General features: G+C 44.4%; 1 protein-coding gene across 4 annotated transcripts in view; it reads left to right on the plus strand.

Annotated features, from left to right (window-relative positions):
- Positions 1–3,014: 3,014 nt before the first annotated feature.
- The window catches only part of adcy1a (adenylate cyclase 1a), an 88,479-nt gene continuing 71,236 nt past the window's right edge, over positions 3,015–20,257 (plus strand). For 2 of the 4 annotated variants that reach the window (XM_034293877.1, XM_034293876.1), the window contains exons 1-3: positions 3,022–4,028; positions 8,090–8,239; positions 13,353–13,471. In XM_034293877.1, coding sequence (XP_034149768.1) covers positions 3,408–4,028; positions 8,090–8,239; positions 13,353–13,471 — 890 coding nt within the window. In that variant the 5' untranslated portion in view covers positions 3,022–3,407. Of the gene's footprint in view, positions 4,029–8,089; positions 8,240–13,352; positions 13,472–20,257 lie in introns of all 4 variants that reach the window. The other 2 variants (XM_020049378.2, XM_010872438.5) reach the window with 2 other exon arrangements.

Here is a 20,257-nt window from a genome sequence, read left to right on the forward strand (position 1 = left end):
GTGACAGTACTTCTTTTGATCCACAGTTACATGGAGCTTAGATAATCTGTATTACCATTTTGAACCACATGAGATTACGGCGTGATCCCAGACAGCAGCTCTGTATGGAGATATGGTAAACTACTCTTTTTTTCTTTCCACAAATTGTGTACCCTGTCCTGACTGCTAAGACATTCCTGTATTTTACTCTAAAATAAATGAATAAACACCACATGTAAAGTGTCGGTCCCATGGTCCATGAGATGAAATAAAAGATCCCAGAAGTTGCTCACGAAAAAGCACATTTCTAGGAAGACCCTGAAAAGTGCATCTCTAAAGTCACTGCCTCATGGTTGGCTGCATGATTGCAAGGCCAGGGTTTGAATCTTGCCCGTGGATTAGCCTTGGGTCTCATGGAGGGTGGTGCAATTGACCAGCACAATTTGGTTGCCTTTCATGCTCTAGTGCCCTCAAACTCAGGTCTGGAGCTCACAGCCAGTTCCACTTTTTTATTGTAACTCTCCAATCTGCAACTTATTTAGACCTGGGTCACAAGGTGAGTGCATTTATTGATGAGGTGGAACAGAAAAACAGCAGGCTCTGGACCTCAGAGGAGACGAAGTGAGTACCCCTGATCTAGTGACTCCTCGTGGTCTCTTGGGCAGCTGTTAGCTCATTAGAGGTGGTAGCAAGATCATTACTGAGGTGCACCATGTTTTTTGCACAGTGAAATGCTGCAGATGTAATAGATTTTGAAGGAGTTTGCATTCGGAATGATGACTGCAGGAATGTCAGTGAGCTGTCTTAAGTTACTTCAGTGAATTTGACAGTACTTCCAACTGGCCTCACAATCAGAGACCACCATGTAAACACACCAGGCTAGCACCTCTTCATCCAGCATCGTCATCTGCATGATAATCTTAATCCAGCCACCTGCACAACTGATTAAAATGTGGATCGCCGCAATAGAAGAATTATGGCCAAAACCATTGGGAACCGTTACAGGATAGCTTATCTGCATTCCTGTCATCCTCACCAGGCTCTTGACCTGACTGCAGTTTGGTGTCATAACTAACGTCAGTGGTGTCATAACTAACGCTCAACTTTGATTGCCACTGGCAAGCTGGAGAGGTGGGCTTTTCACTAATGAATCCCGGTTTCTACTGTAGCAGGCAGATGGCAGACGGCGTGTGTGGTGTGGGCGAGTGTTCCGGATATCAGCATTGTGAACAGTTCCCCATGATGGTGGTGGAGTTATGACAACAAACACATTTCATAGATGGCAATTTGAATGCACGGAGATACCAACAACTTCAAGTTACAGCTAGATAATGCACAGGCCCTTGTCAAACATGTCTGAACAATTACTTGAAGTTAATAATGTTCCAGTTCTTCCAAGCCCTGCAAATTCACCAGGTTTTCATCCATGAGCAGGTTTAACTGTAGTTCAGTGAAATCTTTAAAATTGTTTACATTTTTGTTCAGATTTTTTCCTATCGGAAAAGGTAAACTCTCTGCTGTGGTGGTAGGCATGGAATGTAACCTTCAGCAACCTGAGAACCATGCAATGCTACTGGATTTCCCGGTGTCTGTGCCCATAGGCGGAAAAACTAACAGGTCTGTGAGAGACGGAATTATTTTACTGGTTGGTAGGTGATCAAATAGGTGTCATGCAATAAAATGCAAATTAATTACTTAAAAATCATTCAATGTGATTTTCTGGATATTTGTTTTAGATTCCGTCACTCACAGTTGAAGAGTACATATGATAAAAAGTACAGACTTCTACATGCTTTGTAAGAGGGAAAACCTGCAAAATCGGCAGCGTATCAAATACTTCTTCTTCCCACTGTATAGCCTACTGATTGGTCCAAGGTGGGCAATATACTAATTGAAATTCGTTTGAAAGCTCCCAAGTAAGTCGAAAAAATATGAAGTAGTCTATGCGTCTGCTGTAAGTCGCTCTCGATGAAAGCGTCTGTTAAATGATTTAAATGTAAATAGTTGTCATGTACACAATAGCCTATCCTAGGTTGGCCACTAAGGTGGTACTGCATCATTCCTTTTCTACGCTGTTATGTACATTTACAGTATAGTTTCCTACATTTGCCATGTCAATTTGACAGTTTGTTTTACCACTGCTGCTTTAATGTAGAGTATACCGTTTATACCCGTTGCAATTTAAATGTTGCAGTATACCGTTCCACACCGCTGCCATGTTAATTTGGAGTACGCTATTTATTTGAGCGACGTACATATGTTACTTAGCATGATCACTATTTCAACCAAGATAACACACAATGAATGCACACACATACACACTGAGACAAACACAGGCTTTGGGAGAAAGGGAGGGAGGGCATCCCTGCTCTCCTAGTACAGTTAACATGGAAGGCCAGGCAGATTAATATAACAGCCACCTCATGACTGATCTCCACGCGCGTTGTGCGTCAAAATCCATTTAGTGGGCCGTGATATTCAATTCAGCCCCCTAGATCTGCGAGAATTGAGTAATATACTCGCCTGTGTAATCCCTAACACCTGCCTTGGAGACAATGGGGAAATGACAAAAGGAAACAACAGAGAAACAATTCCGATTTTGTAACGGTTTTTAAAAGATCACAAGTGTACTCACGGGTCTCGCGAGCTAATTTTAGACTGGAAATACATTTGTCAGTGGGTATATATATCTAATCTATCCAATCATCTATCTATATCAATCTATTAATCGCTCTCTGTGTATGTGCGTGTGTGTGTGTGTGTGTGTGTGTGTGTGTTTGTGAGGGAGGGAGGGAGGGAGGGAGGGAGAGAGAGAGATATGGAGCCTGTTGTGCGTTGGTGCTTGTTTATTAAGGCAAGATGGCTCTATTTAGGACCAGCTCGACATGTTTTTGTCAAATAAAAATATAATTTTCTTTTGATCGTCTTTGTCTTTGGGAGAGGTGCCTTGTTTAGAAGTGTGCACTGCGCAAGCGTTATCCCGTTGAACCCCAACCAAATGAAACGTGCAGGGATCTCCCTCCTCTCCGGTACCTCGACGTTACCCATGTCTGGGGCCAAGCTGAGACGGCGCGGCAGGTGGTCCACCTTCAGAGAGAAAAAGAGAGAGTGAAGAGAGAGAGTGAGGGGGAGGGAGAGTTGAGGGGAAGGAGGGACGTAAAGAGTGAGAGAGGAAAAGGCGCTCCAGCAACGAACATTGGTTCAGGCTACTTTCTCGACGACAAAACAGTTAACCTGTCGATAGCAGCGCGTGCAGTGAGGATATTAAATTGCCAGCTCCGCTGTCACTCCTGCTGACACCACCTCCACTCAAGCTCGTGCCGCAGAAATCAAGTAGGGGTAGTCTATGCATCGGCTGCAAACGGCAAATGAAATTCCTGAAAAAAAGGACCGACGCAAAGTCTGTGCGCGCGCGGTAAACCCGCTTTATGAATGGCCCGAACATGGAAGAAATTCCGTTTGAAAGAGTCCAGACCCAGCGGAAAGAGGGTCACTGTCCGGCCGCCGCGGGTACAACCATCGGCGCCATCGCATGTGAGGACGAGTTCGACAGCAAAGAGCTCGAGTCGCTCTTCCAAAACTACAACCTGAAGCTGGAGCAGACCTCCACGCTCAAAGCACTGGCGGTGCTTATTGTGGCCGCTTCGTCGCTTGCGCTGATGGAGCTGCTTTCCGGTCCTAGGCTCACGGTGTCCAAGGGCTCGCACCCGGTTCACTGCGTGGTGTTCGTTTCGCTCTTTATTGTCACCAATGTGAAGTACTTGCAAGTGACGCAGCTTCAACAGATAGCGAAGCTCGCGTTGCTCTTTAGCTTTACCTTCGCGCTCCTATGCTGCCCGTTCCCCCTTGCGCTTGGCGCAGCCGGCGTGGAGGCTCCTGTCGCCCCTGAGCAGGGTGTATGGCAGCTCATGCTGGTCACTCTGGTTGCGTACCTGCTGCTGCCGGTGCGGACGCTGCTTGCGGTGCTTTTCGGTATGATGGTGGCGGTTTCCCACTTCATTGTCACAGCAACATCGGTTACGGACAGAAAACACAAGCTCTGGAGACCGGTAAGACCTCGCTCTGTACTCCTAGTCAGGCTCTCATTAGAACCCCCTGATAGTCGGGGGTATTTCAATTAGAGGGATTTCTATCGACTTAAACCCGTAACCAGCCCTGCATAAGCAAGTCCCACACTTTTCTTTTTGTTTGTTGGTTCAGTTGAATTGTTGGACTGTTCACTGTTTTTACTGGCTGGTGTTTTGTAATGCTGTTGTCCGTGTTGGGGAGAAAGGCCGTTATACTTTCCCAGGTACGCTTTAGTGTTCCAGCTACACGATCCTCCGACTATTAAACTACAAACAGCGGGCGCTGACCACTCGCTCTTGTGCTGAAATCCTCAGCGGAGGGTATGCGCCTCATATAGCTTTTCAGTCGTCTAATATTATACAATGCAAAATAACACAGACATGTACACATACAATGTAAACCACTCACAGTCTAAAAGATATATATTAGGGCCTTTTGAATGCATTCTGGTTGTGGCCCCCTTTTGATGGTGGAAAGAAAATGTTAGTTTGAAATAAAGTGTTCTGCAATTAGACAATTTTTGCTTTGCTTAGTGTACATTGACAGCCAATTCCCTGCAATTGTATACACATTGCTATCAAAAACCATTTCATAAGAGGGGAAGGCAGAGCATTCAATTGAGTCTTCCCTTGTGGGGAGTAGGCTACAAGTTTAGGCTGCTGGATACACTAACTACCAATCTGCAAATGTTAGCTGAAATTACTAATTGAGTGACTGTTGAAAAAACGGCTGATGCACACCCACATTTCTAAATATTTTTATACCTGGTTTACATTTTCCCCACAAACATATTTAATGTGTCTTCTTATGTGGCTGGTGGGCCCTGATTTATATAAAAACAAATTCAAAAACAAAATATATTTTTTCAGGATTTATTCATGCATAGGCATACATTGGATTATGATGACATCATCATATCCCTGAGTATAAATACTTGGGCCTAAGGATTAACCATAGGCTTTTCTTGTCAAAGCATATTTCTAGTTCCTTAAAAAGTGCCTGCGTTTCATACTAGAATCACCAAGACAAATTACCCTTGATAGTACACAGAAATGCAAATGTCTACACTCACTACTGTAAGTCATTGTGATTAAGAGCTCTGCTCTTTAAATGTAAATGCAAATATTGCAAGTTTGTAAGCATTCTAAATGATTACAGAGTTGCTAATCAGGCCATCAAATTTGAATTTGAATTATTTATAAAAATGTACTGATTGATCTGGAGGGTGTATATACTGTACATTCTTTAGTTAAACAATACTGTATTGACTGTAAAACATGTTGCTTGTCCATCCAATTGCCCACCCATGCAACACCTTCAATTAAACTAATTGAACACATGCAATCACAGACCTCAACTGAAGTCCAGATTCAATGACCTGATTGTTGCCAGTGTTATCACATTCAAACAGAGAATGCAGTGCAGTAACCACCATAAAGTTAAGTGACAAAGGGAATGGAGCAGAACTAAAAAGGACTTTTCACATCTACTGCTTGGCTATGCCTATTGAAGGATCTCAACTCGTTCTCTCATCATTTTCCATTACTTACATTTTGTTATATTTTCAATTGCAAGATGAGTAGTGATCAGTGTTAGCAGGATTTGCTATAACAACGTGGAGGTAAAATTATTCAATACAACCGAAAATGGGACATTGTTCGGACAGTGTTATTTACTGCCTCAGGGTTTTTTCTAACAAATCGCAGGCACATTGATCAGTACTCCATATCATAATGCTTTTGTGTTTATTACATGTGCACACAACACTGCACTGTTAAATAAATAAGTCTGTCCTTCTATAACGAGAACCAGGCAAGCCTAGTTCAGCCAGCATTCAATAGAAAGTGTCGCTATTCTCAAGATTCAAACCCGGGTCCCCCACGTGAAAGGCTGTGTCATTAACCACTACACCACGGAGCTGTACATTTGTGGGGTGTCAGTATAACCTCTTGTCCCTATCCTGAACCAGTTAATTGGCCATTCGTGAATGACATTGATACAGTTAAACTGACTAACATTCCTTACTAAGTTTACCTCTACCACAAATAGCGTCCATGAATGGCGTTTGCCACTGGCCGTTTTCAGAGTATTAGCCAGTAATAAGCTTTACCGGAATCTACTAACTTACTGGAATAGTCATAAGAATTGAAAAATTGCTAGCGAGTCTGCCAAAGCTATTTAGTTTCATGGCATAAGAACATATTTTGTTCTTTCATGGCAAAACGACACCTTTTTTTTCCATTTGTGACTGACATTTATACAATAACTATCAATAAAGGCAACGATAACTACATTTTTCATCAAGTGAAAAGATGAGAGAATCGTGGAATCTACCAGAAATAATTAATAAACGTCACTGCTCTCAATAGATTTCGAACTTAGGTCTTCCACGTCTAACCACTACGCAATGGCATTACAAGTTTCAGCAGTCGCTAGACTCCATTGAGGATTGTGTTACACTGACTAAAATTTCTTATTAAGTTTACCTCCACCATAGCGCCTATGAACTGTATTGCTTTTGCCACTGGCCGTGAACAGCTTATTTGCCAGTAACAGGCTTACTAGTATCTACTAACTTCCTAAGAATAATCATAAGAATTGAGCAATTGCTAGCAAGACTAAAGATGGACTTTTCCATGCCAGAAACAGTCGCAATATAACCGTATACAGTTTAAGTTAAGGCTTACTATAACGTAACTAATGTATATTGTAGCCAGCAAATGTTTGTCTATCCTGACCCAAAAGCATGCACGGATGCGTACTTCAAATATCCACCAGAACAGTCGCAACATAACCGTGAACTGTTTTATTTCCGGCTTGCAATAATGTACATACTGAAGGTTTTAGCCAGCAAAGTTTTCGTCTATACTGAGTAATTCATAATACATACTTTGCTTTGCCTGCGAGGAGATACGAACTCCTGACCTATAGTTTACAGTATTGTTTATTTAACAAGGTGTACTGTGTCAGTCAGTCACTCAGCCAGTCAGTCAGTCAGTAAGACACATTCGCTCTTCTTGGCAAAAATGCACGCATTGTTATCCTATAATATTACGATATACCAGACACAGTTACAGGGTTTGTTAACTTTAAAGATTTTTTCAATCTCAGTGAACTGTGTAACATTTGCCTTCTATTATTTCTCACTTTGCAACAGAAGAATGACCCTTACTCTAACGTGTGACCGAAAATATAAATATACATTAACCCAGCACCACTACTAAGCCTTAAGTTCACTACAGGCTTAAACTAACCACCTGTTAAACCATTTAAACCATTTAAAAGTTCCCTGAAGTATCCCATTTAGCTAAGAATGCTTGACTAGCAAACGTTTCATAAGGAAATCCAGGGTTCCCTGAGTCACTGCTAATTATGAGAATGTATTATCCAATCTGAATGGCATTCATATCTACATTAAACTGAAAGCTAATCATTATGTTGTTCAGATGTCCAATTACTGTCATGGTGATACAGGCAACAGAAGGTTCTTTGGGATACACACTGTGGTCTTCCATCAATATTCGTGTATCCTCTTCACTTACAGACAAGTAGCTGACTGAACATAAAGAGCCTTTTAAGTGGGCTTCATTTATACCACACATACAGACAACTAGGCTGCATTTGAAATGGGTCAGTTGAAGTGGTTTTGAATAAGCATTTTGATAGATTTTATTTTAATTTGCAAGTTGACTTTGGGATCAATGTGGTTTTTACAGTTCATAAATGAAAGGAAATATTATATACATTTAGACAGACTGGATGAAGGAATGAAAAGCAGATCAGAAAGACAGAAAAAAAGAATGTTAAGCAATTCTTCATTTGAAATCTATTTATTTTGTACTGAGAAATCACAATACTAAGGAAATCACAATTCAGCCTTCACATTAAGCAAACACACACACAAACAACAAACAAACAAACCAGTTTAAATAATGCTACATTAATAACTAATGGTAACAATAATAACCCCTCCTAACCCACCTCCTTACCCAACCCCCCCCCCCCCCCCGGCATGTCTGTTCCTGTCCTGTGTGATTTGCAGCTGGTGGCCAATGCTGTGCTGTTCACCAGTGTCAACCTGTCTGGCGTGTTTGTCAGGGTGCTCACTGAGCGTACCCAGAGGAAGGTCTTCCTACAGGCTAGGAACTGCATAGAGGAGAGGCTCCGACTGGAGGATGAGAATGAGAAACAGGTGAGTTAGAGGCTCTCATGGCTGTAAAAAGTGTCACTATTTTAATACATGGAAACACAATATTGTATAGAGAGCTTACACAAACAAATAAACAAACTTGCAGCAGACTAAGTCACAATCACATACAAAGAAAAGGCAAGTTGAGCAAAGCTAGCGTTGTGGCTAGCAAATACAACCCACCACCCCAGTGGTGACTAGGAAGACAAATCTATCAATACCCTAAACAAGGACAGGGCTATGGTGCATGCTAACCAAACATACTGTCATTAGCCCCTCTAATCTAACAGGGTTAGGATAGGGTAAATGAACACAATAAATGAACCATGTTGTTCTTATCAGTTCTCATGCATGTTGCACATAATACTGCTTACGGACCTCAAGTTCAGAAATGTGTCAGACAGTGTTTCATTATTTTTATTATTCTCCGATTATACATACTAACCCAAACATTCCCAGTCACAGATTAAGCCAAGTCTTAAAAATATCTATAGGAATTTAATTTTAATCGTCAATGGCACTTTAATGTCAATGGAAAATATATAGTATATTGTTTTAATTGCTACTAAATTATCATATGATATTTTTATTATAATGTACGTGTGTTCTGGGCAGTTCTGTCCTAGCTGTGTGAACGCCATTCTTAACAGAAGGTGGTGATAATCTGTCTATTAGGCCAGCTGGCCTCGTTTGTGAGACGCTGCTTCCTTTATTACTTTTAGTTTCTCCCCAGTCAACCTGTCTTACTTTTACAGATCAGATTCAAATGACATGAAGTCAAGGTTGGAAGCAAAACGGCCTATCAGAGGGCACAGGTGTTAGTGCAATGCAGTTAAATGAATGACATTATGGACAGCCGGGTGAATAAAATATGACTAGTGAGCTGAAACTGTGACGGTATCCATAACAAGGTTAAGATATATATGGTGCATTTCTGGTGAAAGCCAGTGTTCTATTAGTGAGTACAATGAACCATTTCCTCGTAATTTCCCTTCTTAGTCGTTGGTCAGACACACACACACACACACACCCACAGATGCACACACATGCATTCATTCAGTCAGCTACTCCCCCACGCCCATCCATACCCAGAGACACACACATTTGTCTTTCTATCCTTGTGTGAATCTGAGACCTGACCCTACCACTGACTCTAACCCTCAACCCTAAACATAACCAATAATTCGTAAAACTAAAACATTCCCCTCAAATGAGGACACAGTTTTCAGTTTTTCCTGTCTTTGTGAAGACACCAGGTCCCCACATTTACATATAGATGTGAATCAAAGACTGACATACATATATATACACACACAGACACACAGACACACAGACAGATGTAGATTAGCAGATGATGTGTTGTTTTCCCATTCTGGAGTTTCAGGCTGAGCTTTGACAGGTAATTATTACACAGGCAGATTGCTTTCATGACATCCACACACTGCCTGCTTAAGGTCACCATTTTATCTAGGTACTAAAATACGTAAAGCACCCTGATTAGGATCTTCAAACAGCAATGTGTCATGAACATCACTGTCATTCTACTCAAAATAGCTGAACCAGTCGGCCAGTTTGCTCATTATAGTTGAACCAGTCTACTGTTTGTCTCATAATAACTGAACTAGTCTTCAATTTGGCTCATAATAACTGAATCAGTTTGCCATTTGACTCATAATAACTGAACCAGTCTGCCATTTGGCTCATAATAACTGAACCATTCTGCCATTTGACTAATATTAACTGAACCAGTGGGATATTTTGGCCAAAATTAAAGTATTAGAATGCCAAATGCTATGTCTGGCAAAACAATGTACTGCTTATCTCCTGGCTAATGCCATCCCTATGGTGAAGAATCATGGTGAAAGCATCATGCTACGGGGATGCTTCTCAGAAAGAAATGATCATACTCATTTCTTTATCATTTCATTTAAATATGTATATATACAAATATGTATATATACACTTTTTACTGTAACTATCATACGTTACTACAATTTCATAGTTCCACAAAAAAACAGTAACTGTAATTCGTTATCAAATATAGTGTAATCGGAAGAAAATTATGATTACTTTTGGATTACTTAAATTGAAAAATAATTGGTGCGCGAAATAATTATGACACGTTGTATGTTTGAGTTTATTATTTAATGTTATAAAAACGTCGTTATTTGAACCAAAACATGAATTACGCGCCTCAGTTGTGTGCGTGTGATCATCATGCGCGTAAAGGTGGACGCGCATAACCAGTTTAGTGATGGAGGAAGCGCTAGTTTAAATCTCTCCGGATTGGGTTGGTTGGATGGCTGGTAAAAACAGAGTATATTATATGACAGAGTCATATAACATTTTATTTAGTTATCTAGACGCATAATTCTCAGAACAATGATAATTCTCAGAACAACAATAGGCCTACCTGGTGTTATATCTTTTTCAAGTTTCAAGGTTTATTTGTCAAATGCACCGAACAACAAGTCCAGGACGAGCTGCACCGAATAACTTTTACAGGAATTATTTAATAGATTAGGCAACAAAACAGGCTTAACCCAAAATCTAATGATGAACGGGGATCATTAGATTTTAGGTTATGCTAAGATAAGAAGTCAGATTCTGGAAGATCGAGGTCTATTGGATTAATTGGGTTTCTAAACCATTGCTTTTTACTTCAATATGACTGGGCTAAATCTTTACATTACACGCTAAATGTCGGTCAGATAATCAATCATTCCATTTCTAAATGCGCTGTAGCCTACACAACCCATAAGGTATAATGCAAATTCCGTTTTTTGCCAGCTACGTAAACTCTAAAATTGATTGATCCTGCAACAGGTGTTCAGTTGGTTTTAGACTGTTCCTATTTGTTTTCCAATGCCTCTTAATATGAAAGTTATCTAAAAGTAATCAGATTACGTTACTGAGTTTGAGTAATCAAAAAGTTACATTACTGATTACAAATGTGGACAGGTAACTTGTAATTGTAACTGATTACATTTTAAAGGTAACCTACCCTGTATATGTTTGTAGTTTCTCCCATCGTTCTGCCCAGTTCTCCTACTCAAAGCCATGCTTCATTGCTGCCACTCCAAGCAGACTCCAGTTGATGTTGAGATATCTCCCAAAGCGCATCCAATGTAATTCTGGTTCATGTCAAGCTGCTCGTTCAACCAGACAGGTTTTACTGGAATCTACATTCCAAAAGGAAAGCACTCTATCGCCTTCTATCTCGATTGAGCTCACCGCTGCTCGAGCCGCCACAAGGAGTCGCTAAAGTGCAACAAGGAAACCAAATGTTTTTACTAAGACCAGAACACGGATGTTGCTGGCAAAATCCCCCACCCTCTGTGGGACTCCTGGGCTAATCCATAAACATCAATGCATTCTATTTAAAATTTTAACAGCAATATAAATGGTTCATCTACAGTTCATCTGCATTGCAGATCTTGTTGCTACTGATGTGGCAAAAACAAAGTTGTTGTGCATTCTTTGTAGTGCAGTCATGGAGGTACAGTCTTTTATGCCCTTTTCTCTTATGGTATATCCTTGTGGGTCCAAACAGTTTGTGCTTTAGCTAACTCTCCTAGTAAGATATTAGCATTGGCTACATCGCATCCAACATGGGTCACATGGCCAGCACTCATTGTGTCTCAGAGTGGGAGGGCTGCTCTAGGATTCCTTCCACCCGTCCGTTTATCAATATCTAAAAACAACAAAGCACTCCTACTTGAGAAATTCTGTGATGACTAGTAGTGTTGTTGAGCTCCTGGTGGCTGTTAAGGTCAGGACTGGCATCATTCGTTAAGACCAGAGAGGAACTGGAGCATGCTGGGATTAATGTCATACTAAGTTAGGGCAGACCATCCCGGACCGGCAGACCATCCCGGACAGGCAGACCATCCCAGACTGTTCTGAAAGCACTTTACTGTTCTATGTCTGTGTTCATAGTAGTCTATATTTGGGCTTAACATTTTGCTTGTTGATTAGGATTCCCATTAGCTCTTGCTCATACCGCAGCTACTCTTCGTGGGGTTCTTAAAGAAAAATAACATGACATAATGCATTGATAGACAAGAACAGCACAAAGACCGGGTTACATTAGTTTTGTAAATGCATGCATATTAGCAACATTTAGAAACGATAGAAAAGACAGATCTTATGAAAGAAATAGCTGCATTTTGGGAGATGCTACCCAACTTGTAAAAATTAAAGAATCCCATTAATATAAACTATATTAAAGATCATAATCAATTGCATTATGAGAGATCAAGTCAATGGATTCCAGACATTTTGATATCAAATTATTTATTTTATGAAATTTTACATGGCAGCAATTTCAAAGCCCACTTGACCCTTTTTATATTTTTTATTATATTGAATACTTGCTCTCCCTTTGGGGTGGGACCACCAAAAGACAAGATGTGCCAAAACAAAGAGCTTAGTAAGGAATGTGGTGTTTGAGCATTGCCTTAAGGTAGGGACAGGCAGTTCCCCTTGCTCCTCTGTAGACAAGCACCATGGTCTTGTAGTAGATTTAATTGTCAACTAAGTGCCAGTGGAGTGCATGGAGGAGCAGGGTGACATGGGAGAACATGAGAAAATGAAACACCAGACAGGCTTGTGCCTTTGGATCAGTTACAGGGGTTTGTGCCCTACCAGCAGTGAGTTGCTGTGTAATCCACCCGTATGAATGTTTTGTAGCATCCACCTGTTGTGAACATCAACACATTACTATTCATTTTCTGAATACAGAAAATATTAAACACAGGACAATGGAACAAGATAGGTGACGATTTTTTACGTGACTGGCGAGTTAGTTTGATTATTATCGAATCAAACACCAAGAGTTACTATAATTAGACCCTTGTTCCATCTCTCTTTTCATGTTGTTGCCTTGCACTGTGTGTAATCCTCAGCAACATATCTGCTCTGATGAACCCATGGACCAAAACTTTGACCCATGTACCATTTCCCAACGTTCTCCCCTGGGTGTTGAGTCATCGTTTCATACTTTTTCCCAGTTGTAAAGCCCGGGAGGTAGCACGCATAACTAAACATTTTGTGTTTAGTACACTGCTCTAACCAGGACCCACTCTCCCTGTTGGCTTTTCCCCTCTTGCTTTAGGAGCGCCTCCTCATGAGCCTGTTACCCAGGAATGTTGCCATGGAGATGAAGGAGGACTTTCTGAAGCCTCCGGAGAGGATCTTTCACAAGATCTACATCCAGCGTCATGACAACGTCAGGTACGTAAGTGAATGAAACTATGTGGGATAAGAACGTCTGTCACGGACATGCGTTAGGGCGTTTGATGTTGTCTTGTTCTTCATCCACGGCGGCGTCACGCGATCAGACTGGCCGATCAGCGCAGTGTACATTCGCAAATGCTGGATCTGTATGACAAGTCGGACCAGGGGAAGTCAAGATGGTGCCACTGTCTGCGATATATCGCTCGGGGCTTCCAGGACTCACGTCCCTCACCTAAATTATGGGAACACTACATTTCAGTGTCAGATAGATTAAGAGATCTCAGTCATATGGTCGATATCAATGATCTTGCATATGTTTAGTCTTGGTAGCGTATGATTTTACCAATTTATCTTTAAGTCACAAATATCCAGATTTTTATGCATTCATGTGCCGGTTGGCCACAGTGGCGTTTGACCGGGGGAAAAGGGGTACTAAGTATATAGGGGCCTAACATGTAGAGGGGCACTCAAAAATGTTTGTATTTTGAATAAAGAGGAGTGGGGCCCTCAGAGACCTCCTATGTACAGGGCCCAGAATAAGGAGGGTAGGGGCCCTCAGAAACCTGCTATGTACAGGGCCCAGATTAAAGAGGGGAGGGGACCTGTGTACAGGAGATGTTGCTACACCAGTGGGTGGCCATTTTGTTTTTGGTTCTAATATGAATTATTTTTGGTTATTCAGTACCACTGGAGGAGCATTTCAGTTCTTCCACCAAGTACATGTATTTATTGATTTAAAATGTTATACATATTTATGTATTTATTTATTCTTTGTCTTTTAGGCATGCAATGATGATACATATTGGGGTGAAACGTTTAGTTAGGTTAAGCTGTTTTGACTGGACTACAGTGTTATATGCTGAAAGTACTGTTTTTGGACACTTTACACCCAACTGGCAATGTTCTGCCTAATAGGTAGTTACAAAATGACTATGTTTGTAGTAGATCTTAAAATTGAGAAGTTGCAAGTGGCAGATGAAACAGATTGTGAATATCTGAGCATGATTTGTTCACGAGGAATGTGTGTGCAGGGAGGTTGCAGTGTTAACAGATACTTTTGTTGACAAGGTTGTTGGAATGTTGTTTACAAGGGACAGTGGGGAGGTGTTATATTAGGTAGACCACCTCCATGACATGCCATGAATGCATTGAATTGGTATTTAAAACCTTTTATACAGGCTAAGCGTTTCAGGCAGTGACTGTTTATTTTACACAACCCAGGGCTGCTTTACAATATGTCTTTTGGACACCAAATATGCTTTGGGTTTGGCTCAGTCTTCAGAGCACGTTTTTTAGTGAATGGAAATAAATAGCATGGAAACGTTTAGTACTTGTCCATTTTCAAATGAGCTTTTACAAAACAAACCATATTTGGGCACAGCTTTAAGGGAAGTGAAAGACAACCATGGCAGTAGGTTGTGAACATAACAGTATGTTGTTTTTAGAAGTTACACAATTAGACAAGGGATGTGTCTACCAATGTCAGACAGTAGACTCAAATGAAAATGCCTGTTCCTCACGATCACAATCACACAAGCCTGCCTGTCTCCCAGACTGGCCAATCACAATCACACAAGCCTGCCTGTCTCCTAGACTGGCCAAACACACAAACCTGCCTGTCTCCTAGACTGGCCAATCACAATCACACAAATCTGTCTGTCTCCGAGATTGGCCAATCAAAACACACAAGCCTGCCTGTCTCCTAGACTGGCCAATCACCATCGCACAAGCCTGCCTGTCTCCTAGACTGGCCAATCACAATCACACAAACCTGCCTGTCTCCTAGACTGGCCAATCACAATCACACAAACCTGTCTGTCTCGTAGACTGGCCAATCACAATCACACAAGCCTGCCTGTCTCTATTTTTCGGGAGAGGAGTCACTTGCGTTTATGGAATATAATAACCGCAGCAACCTACTAATACTATTTGGTTTGGGAAAATCTGTATCTGTAGGCAACATATTTGTAACTTTGTGGATGCAGCAAAGTCAACATTATGCCAATGACTCAGCACCCCTGCTTCCCGTCTTTGTATTTTAATCTATATACTAAATCAATTCTATGGGAAATATAGGAGAATGGTGCTGGCGCAACACATACTGACACACACTCCTCTGACTTTCTCCTCACTCACTCCATACTACTCAATCTGGCTTACTACCTGATAGTTAGCAGCAGGTCACAGTGAAATTATAAGACAGATCTTTTTAAAAAGCAATGCCATGGTGGCCAATGTTCAATTTAGAAGCAACCCAAAAATCTACCTGAGACCAATATAGTTTCAACTGCAATGTGGTTTTCAAAGTAGCCTGATTTTAAGAAATATGGTGGACATAGCAACAGTGAGCCTTGATCCTGTGCTACTTGATTGACAGCTCACATCTACACTGCACTGTGGACTGCCAAATCCCTGTGTTCTCAGTGTGCACTGAGGAATAAAGCACAAAGCACTGTGTAAAAGTCCTAGGTAGCTGAAATAGTATTAGTTCGACTTTCAGGTGCCTAAGAATTTGTCTAATTGAGTGCTAAGTGTAAATACAAATAAATACTGTGCCCTTTCTCGATTATCGATTATTGATTATTGATCATTGGTAAGATCAACACAAATCCATTAAATTATCATTGTTTATTAGGTTGATCTTCAATTAATCTTTAATTCAGGCGAATTTGATCAAATTGAAAACTGACTGTTAACCAACCATTTTTTCAAATAACGTGTGTCAAAATTTAGACATTGTATACATAGACGTTGTTATTATTAACCAAATCAAATAGTAGGATTTTCAAATTTATATATATTGTTTTCAAGTGCATCTGAGTCACAAAGCTTTTAAGATGTCATCCTTGATTGTTTTACTTAATTATAAATATGAGGTTGTGCCAGACAAAAGCCCCTACTCTAATCAAGAAATATGTCAGCCTTCAAGAGTTTGTTACATGGTATTGCAGTTTTGATTGGAATGAGGTTGTATGGACATTGATCTTGGTGGGCTAGCTATCAAATATGGTTGTCTGGCCCACTTGGCTCTTTGTGGCACCTATGAGCTGATACAAGGTAGAAGACCAGAGAATGCATTCCCTCTGGCGCGTAAGGTTTATAGTACAGACTTCCTGCTTGAGCGAGCTGCGTGTTAAGAACTAGAACGGCATTGCATTTGCTTCAGAGGGCAACAAGTGAGTGTAGATATTGTGTCACGGCTTAGGTTGAGGAAGCAAGGAGGAACCGGAGAAGGCGTGGCGGATGAAGGTTTTTATATATGAATAGAAAAAGATAAACAGAACGAGCGTCTTTCATAAACGCATACAGCTTCTGACAGTGGCAGAGAACAATCACACACAAAGACAGGGGGAGCAGAGGGAACATATATACCGGGGGAAACAGCGATGATGAGGAACAGGTGCACTAAACGAGACACAGGTGAAATGTATGATGAGACAGTGGTGTCAGAAGGCCGGTGACGTCGACCGCTGGGGCCCGCCCGCTGCAGGGGGAGGTGAACCAGCAGAGGTCGCAGTCGTCACAGTACCCCCCCTCTGACGCGCGGCCCCAGCCGCGCGACGACACCGGCCCCGGGGCCGACCCGGGGGGCGCGGAGCAGGGCGATCCGGCCGACGCTGATGGAAGTCGCGGACAAGGACGGGAGCCAGGACGTCCTTCACCGGAACCCAGCTCCGCTCCTCCGGGCCGTACCCCTCCCACTCCACGAGGTACTGGAGGCCCCCCGCCCGGCGCCTCGAGTCGATGATGGAGCGGACAGAGTACGCCGGGGCCCCCTCGATGTCCAGAGGGGGAGGGGGTACCTCCCGCACCTCACACCCCTGAAGGGGACCATCCACCACCGGCCTGAGGAGAGACACATGGAACGAGGGATTAATACGGTAGTCGGGGGGAAGGTGTAACCGATATGTTACCTCGTTGACTCTCCTCAGGACTTTAAAGGGCCCCACAAACCGCGGGGCCAGCTTCCGGCAGGGCAGGCGGAGGGGCAGGTCCCTGGACGAGAGCCAGACCCGGTCGCCCGGCCGATACACCGGGGCCTCCCCGCGGTGGCGGTCCGCAGAGGTCTTTTGACGGCGGACAGCGAGCCGGAGGCGGGATTGTACTGCCTCCCATGTGCCCGCTGCCCGCCGGAACCAGTCGTCCACCGCAGGGGTACCGGTCTGGCTCGGCGTCCAGGGTGCCAGGACCGGCTGGTAGCCCAGTACGCACTGGAAAGGCGTCACGCCCGTGGAGGAGTGGTGCAGAGAATTCAGTGCATATTCTGCCCACGGCAGAAACTCTGCCCACTCCCCCGGCCGGTCCTGGCAGTAGGACCGGAGGAACCTACCCACTTCTTGGTTTACCCGCTCCACCTGCCCGTTGGACTGGGGATGGTAGCCCGAGGTCAGGCTGACCGAGATCCCCAGGTGCTGCATAAACGCTTTCCACACCCTGGACGTGAATTGGGGACCCCGGTCAGACACGATGTCCTCGGGCACCCCATAGTGCCGGAAGACGTGTGTAAACAGGGCCTCCGCGGTCTGTAGGGCAGTAGGAAGGCCGGGCAGAGGCAAGAGGCGGCAGGACTTCGAGAACCGATCCACAACGACCAGGATGGTGGTATGGCCCTGGGAAGGGGGGAGATCAGTCAAAAAATCAACAGAAAGGTGGGACCATGGTCGTTGTGGAATGGGCAAGGGGTGCAACTTGCCCACAGGTAGGTGCTGGGGTGCCTTACTCTTGGCGCACACCGAGCAGGAAGAGACGTATACCCTCACGTCCTTGGCTAAAGTGGGCCACCAGTACTTACCGGCCAGGGCGCGCACTGTTGGCCCGATGCCAGGATGACCGGAGGAGGGAGATGTATGCGCCCAGTAGATGAGGCGGTCGCGGACAGACGCCGGCACATACGTACGGCCCTCAGGGCATGTGGGCGGAGAGGGCTCGTCGCGCTGCGCTCCGGCGATGTCCGCGTCCAGTTCCCATACCACCGGTGCCACGATGCATGACTCCGGGAGCACAGGAGCATCATCCACTGGCCTCTCCTCCGTGTCATGCTGGCGGGACAGCGCGTCAGCCCCGATGTTCTTACTCCCCGGCCTGTAGGTAAGAGTAAACACAAACCGGGTGAAAAACATAGCCCACCTTGCCTGGCGAGGGGTCAGCCTCCTCGCTGCCCGCATGTACTCCAGGTTCCGGTGGTCAGTCCAGACGAGGAAAGGGTGTTTAGCCCCCTCTAACCAGTGCCTCCACGCCGACAGGGCTCGAACCACGGCCAGCAGCTCACGATCACCTATGTCGTAGTTCCGCTCCGCCGCACTGAGCTTCTGGGAGAAGAAGGCACAGGGACGGAGCGTGTTACGACACCCCGTCCGTTGGGAGAGGATGGCACCGAGCCCACAATCGGACGCGTCCACCTCCACGATGAACTGGAGCGACGGGTCGGGATGGGCCAGGACCGGAGCGGTGGTGAAACGGTGTTTCAGTTCCACAAACGCCCGCTCCGCCTCCACGGTCCACCGCAACCGGGTCGCCCCCCCCTTCAGAAGGGAGGTGATCGGAGCCGCGACCTGGCTAAAGCCCCGGATAAACCTCCTGTAGTAATTAGAGAAGCCTAAGAAACGTTGCACGTCCTTAACCGTGGTTGGGGTCGGCCAATTACGCACGGCATCAATGTGAGGCTCCTCCATAGCCACACCTGCGCTGGAAAAGTGATATCCCAGGAAGGACACAGACGACTGGAAAAACAGACACTTCTCGGCTTTCACGTACAGGTCATGCTCCAGCAGTCGAGCCAGCACTCTGCGCACTAACGAGACATGTTTGGCGCGGGTGGCAGTGAATATCAAGATGTCATCAATATACACTACCACTCCTTCGCACAACAAGTCCCGGAATACGTCGTTGACGAAGGACTGGAAGACTGAAGGAGCATTCATCAACCCATACGGCATCACTAAATACTCGTAATGGCCGGACGTGGTACTAAAGGCAGTTTTCCACTCGTCTCCTTCCCGGATACGCACCAGGTTATAGGCACTCCTGAGGTCTAATTTGGTGAAAAAGCGGGCCCCGTGCATCCTCTCCACCTCCGCAGAGATCAAAGGGAGAGGGTAGCGGAACGGAATGGTGATCTTGTTCAGCGCCCGGTAATCAATGCACGGGCGCAAACCACCGTCCTTCTTTTTCACAAAAAAGAAACTCGAGGAGACCTGTGACTTGGAGGGCCTAATGTAGCCCTGTTCCAACGTTTCCGTAACGTAGGCGTTCATAGTCTCCGTTTCGGTGCGGGACAGTGGATACACGTGACCCTTCGGGAGTGCGGCTCCGTCAACGAGGTCTATCGCACAATCCCCCAGCCGGTGTGGTGGCAACACAGCAGCCTTGGCCTTGGAGAAAACCGTAGCCAAGTCCCTGTATTCGGGGGGAATGGGCACGGCGGGAGCACTGTCTGGACTTTCCACCGAGGTCGAGCCAACGGAAACACCCAAACACCTACCCTGGCACTTCCGCGACCACCCCGACAGACGTCGACTAGACCAGGAGATGACGGGGTCGTGTAGGGACAACCAGGGGAAACCTAAAACGACTGGGAACGTGGGTGAGTCGATGACGTGAAATGAAATGGTTTCGCTGTGTCGGTTGTCGGTAATCAGGAGGAGGGGAACAGTGCAACTCGTGACCAGACCTGACCCTAGTGGCCGGCTGTCTAAAGCTCTCACGGGCAGGGGGGTGTCGAGGGCCTGGAGGGGTATGCGTGACCGCAGGGCAAAAGACCTATCCATGAAATTCCCAGCTGCG

The sequence above is a fragment of the Esox lucius genome, chromosome 8, assembly GCF_011004845.1.
Source record: "Esox lucius isolate fEsoLuc1 chromosome 8, fEsoLuc1.pri, whole genome shotgun sequence".
In the NCBI taxonomy this organism is placed as follows: domain Eukaryota; kingdom Metazoa; phylum Chordata; class Actinopteri; order Esociformes; family Esocidae; genus Esox; species Esox lucius.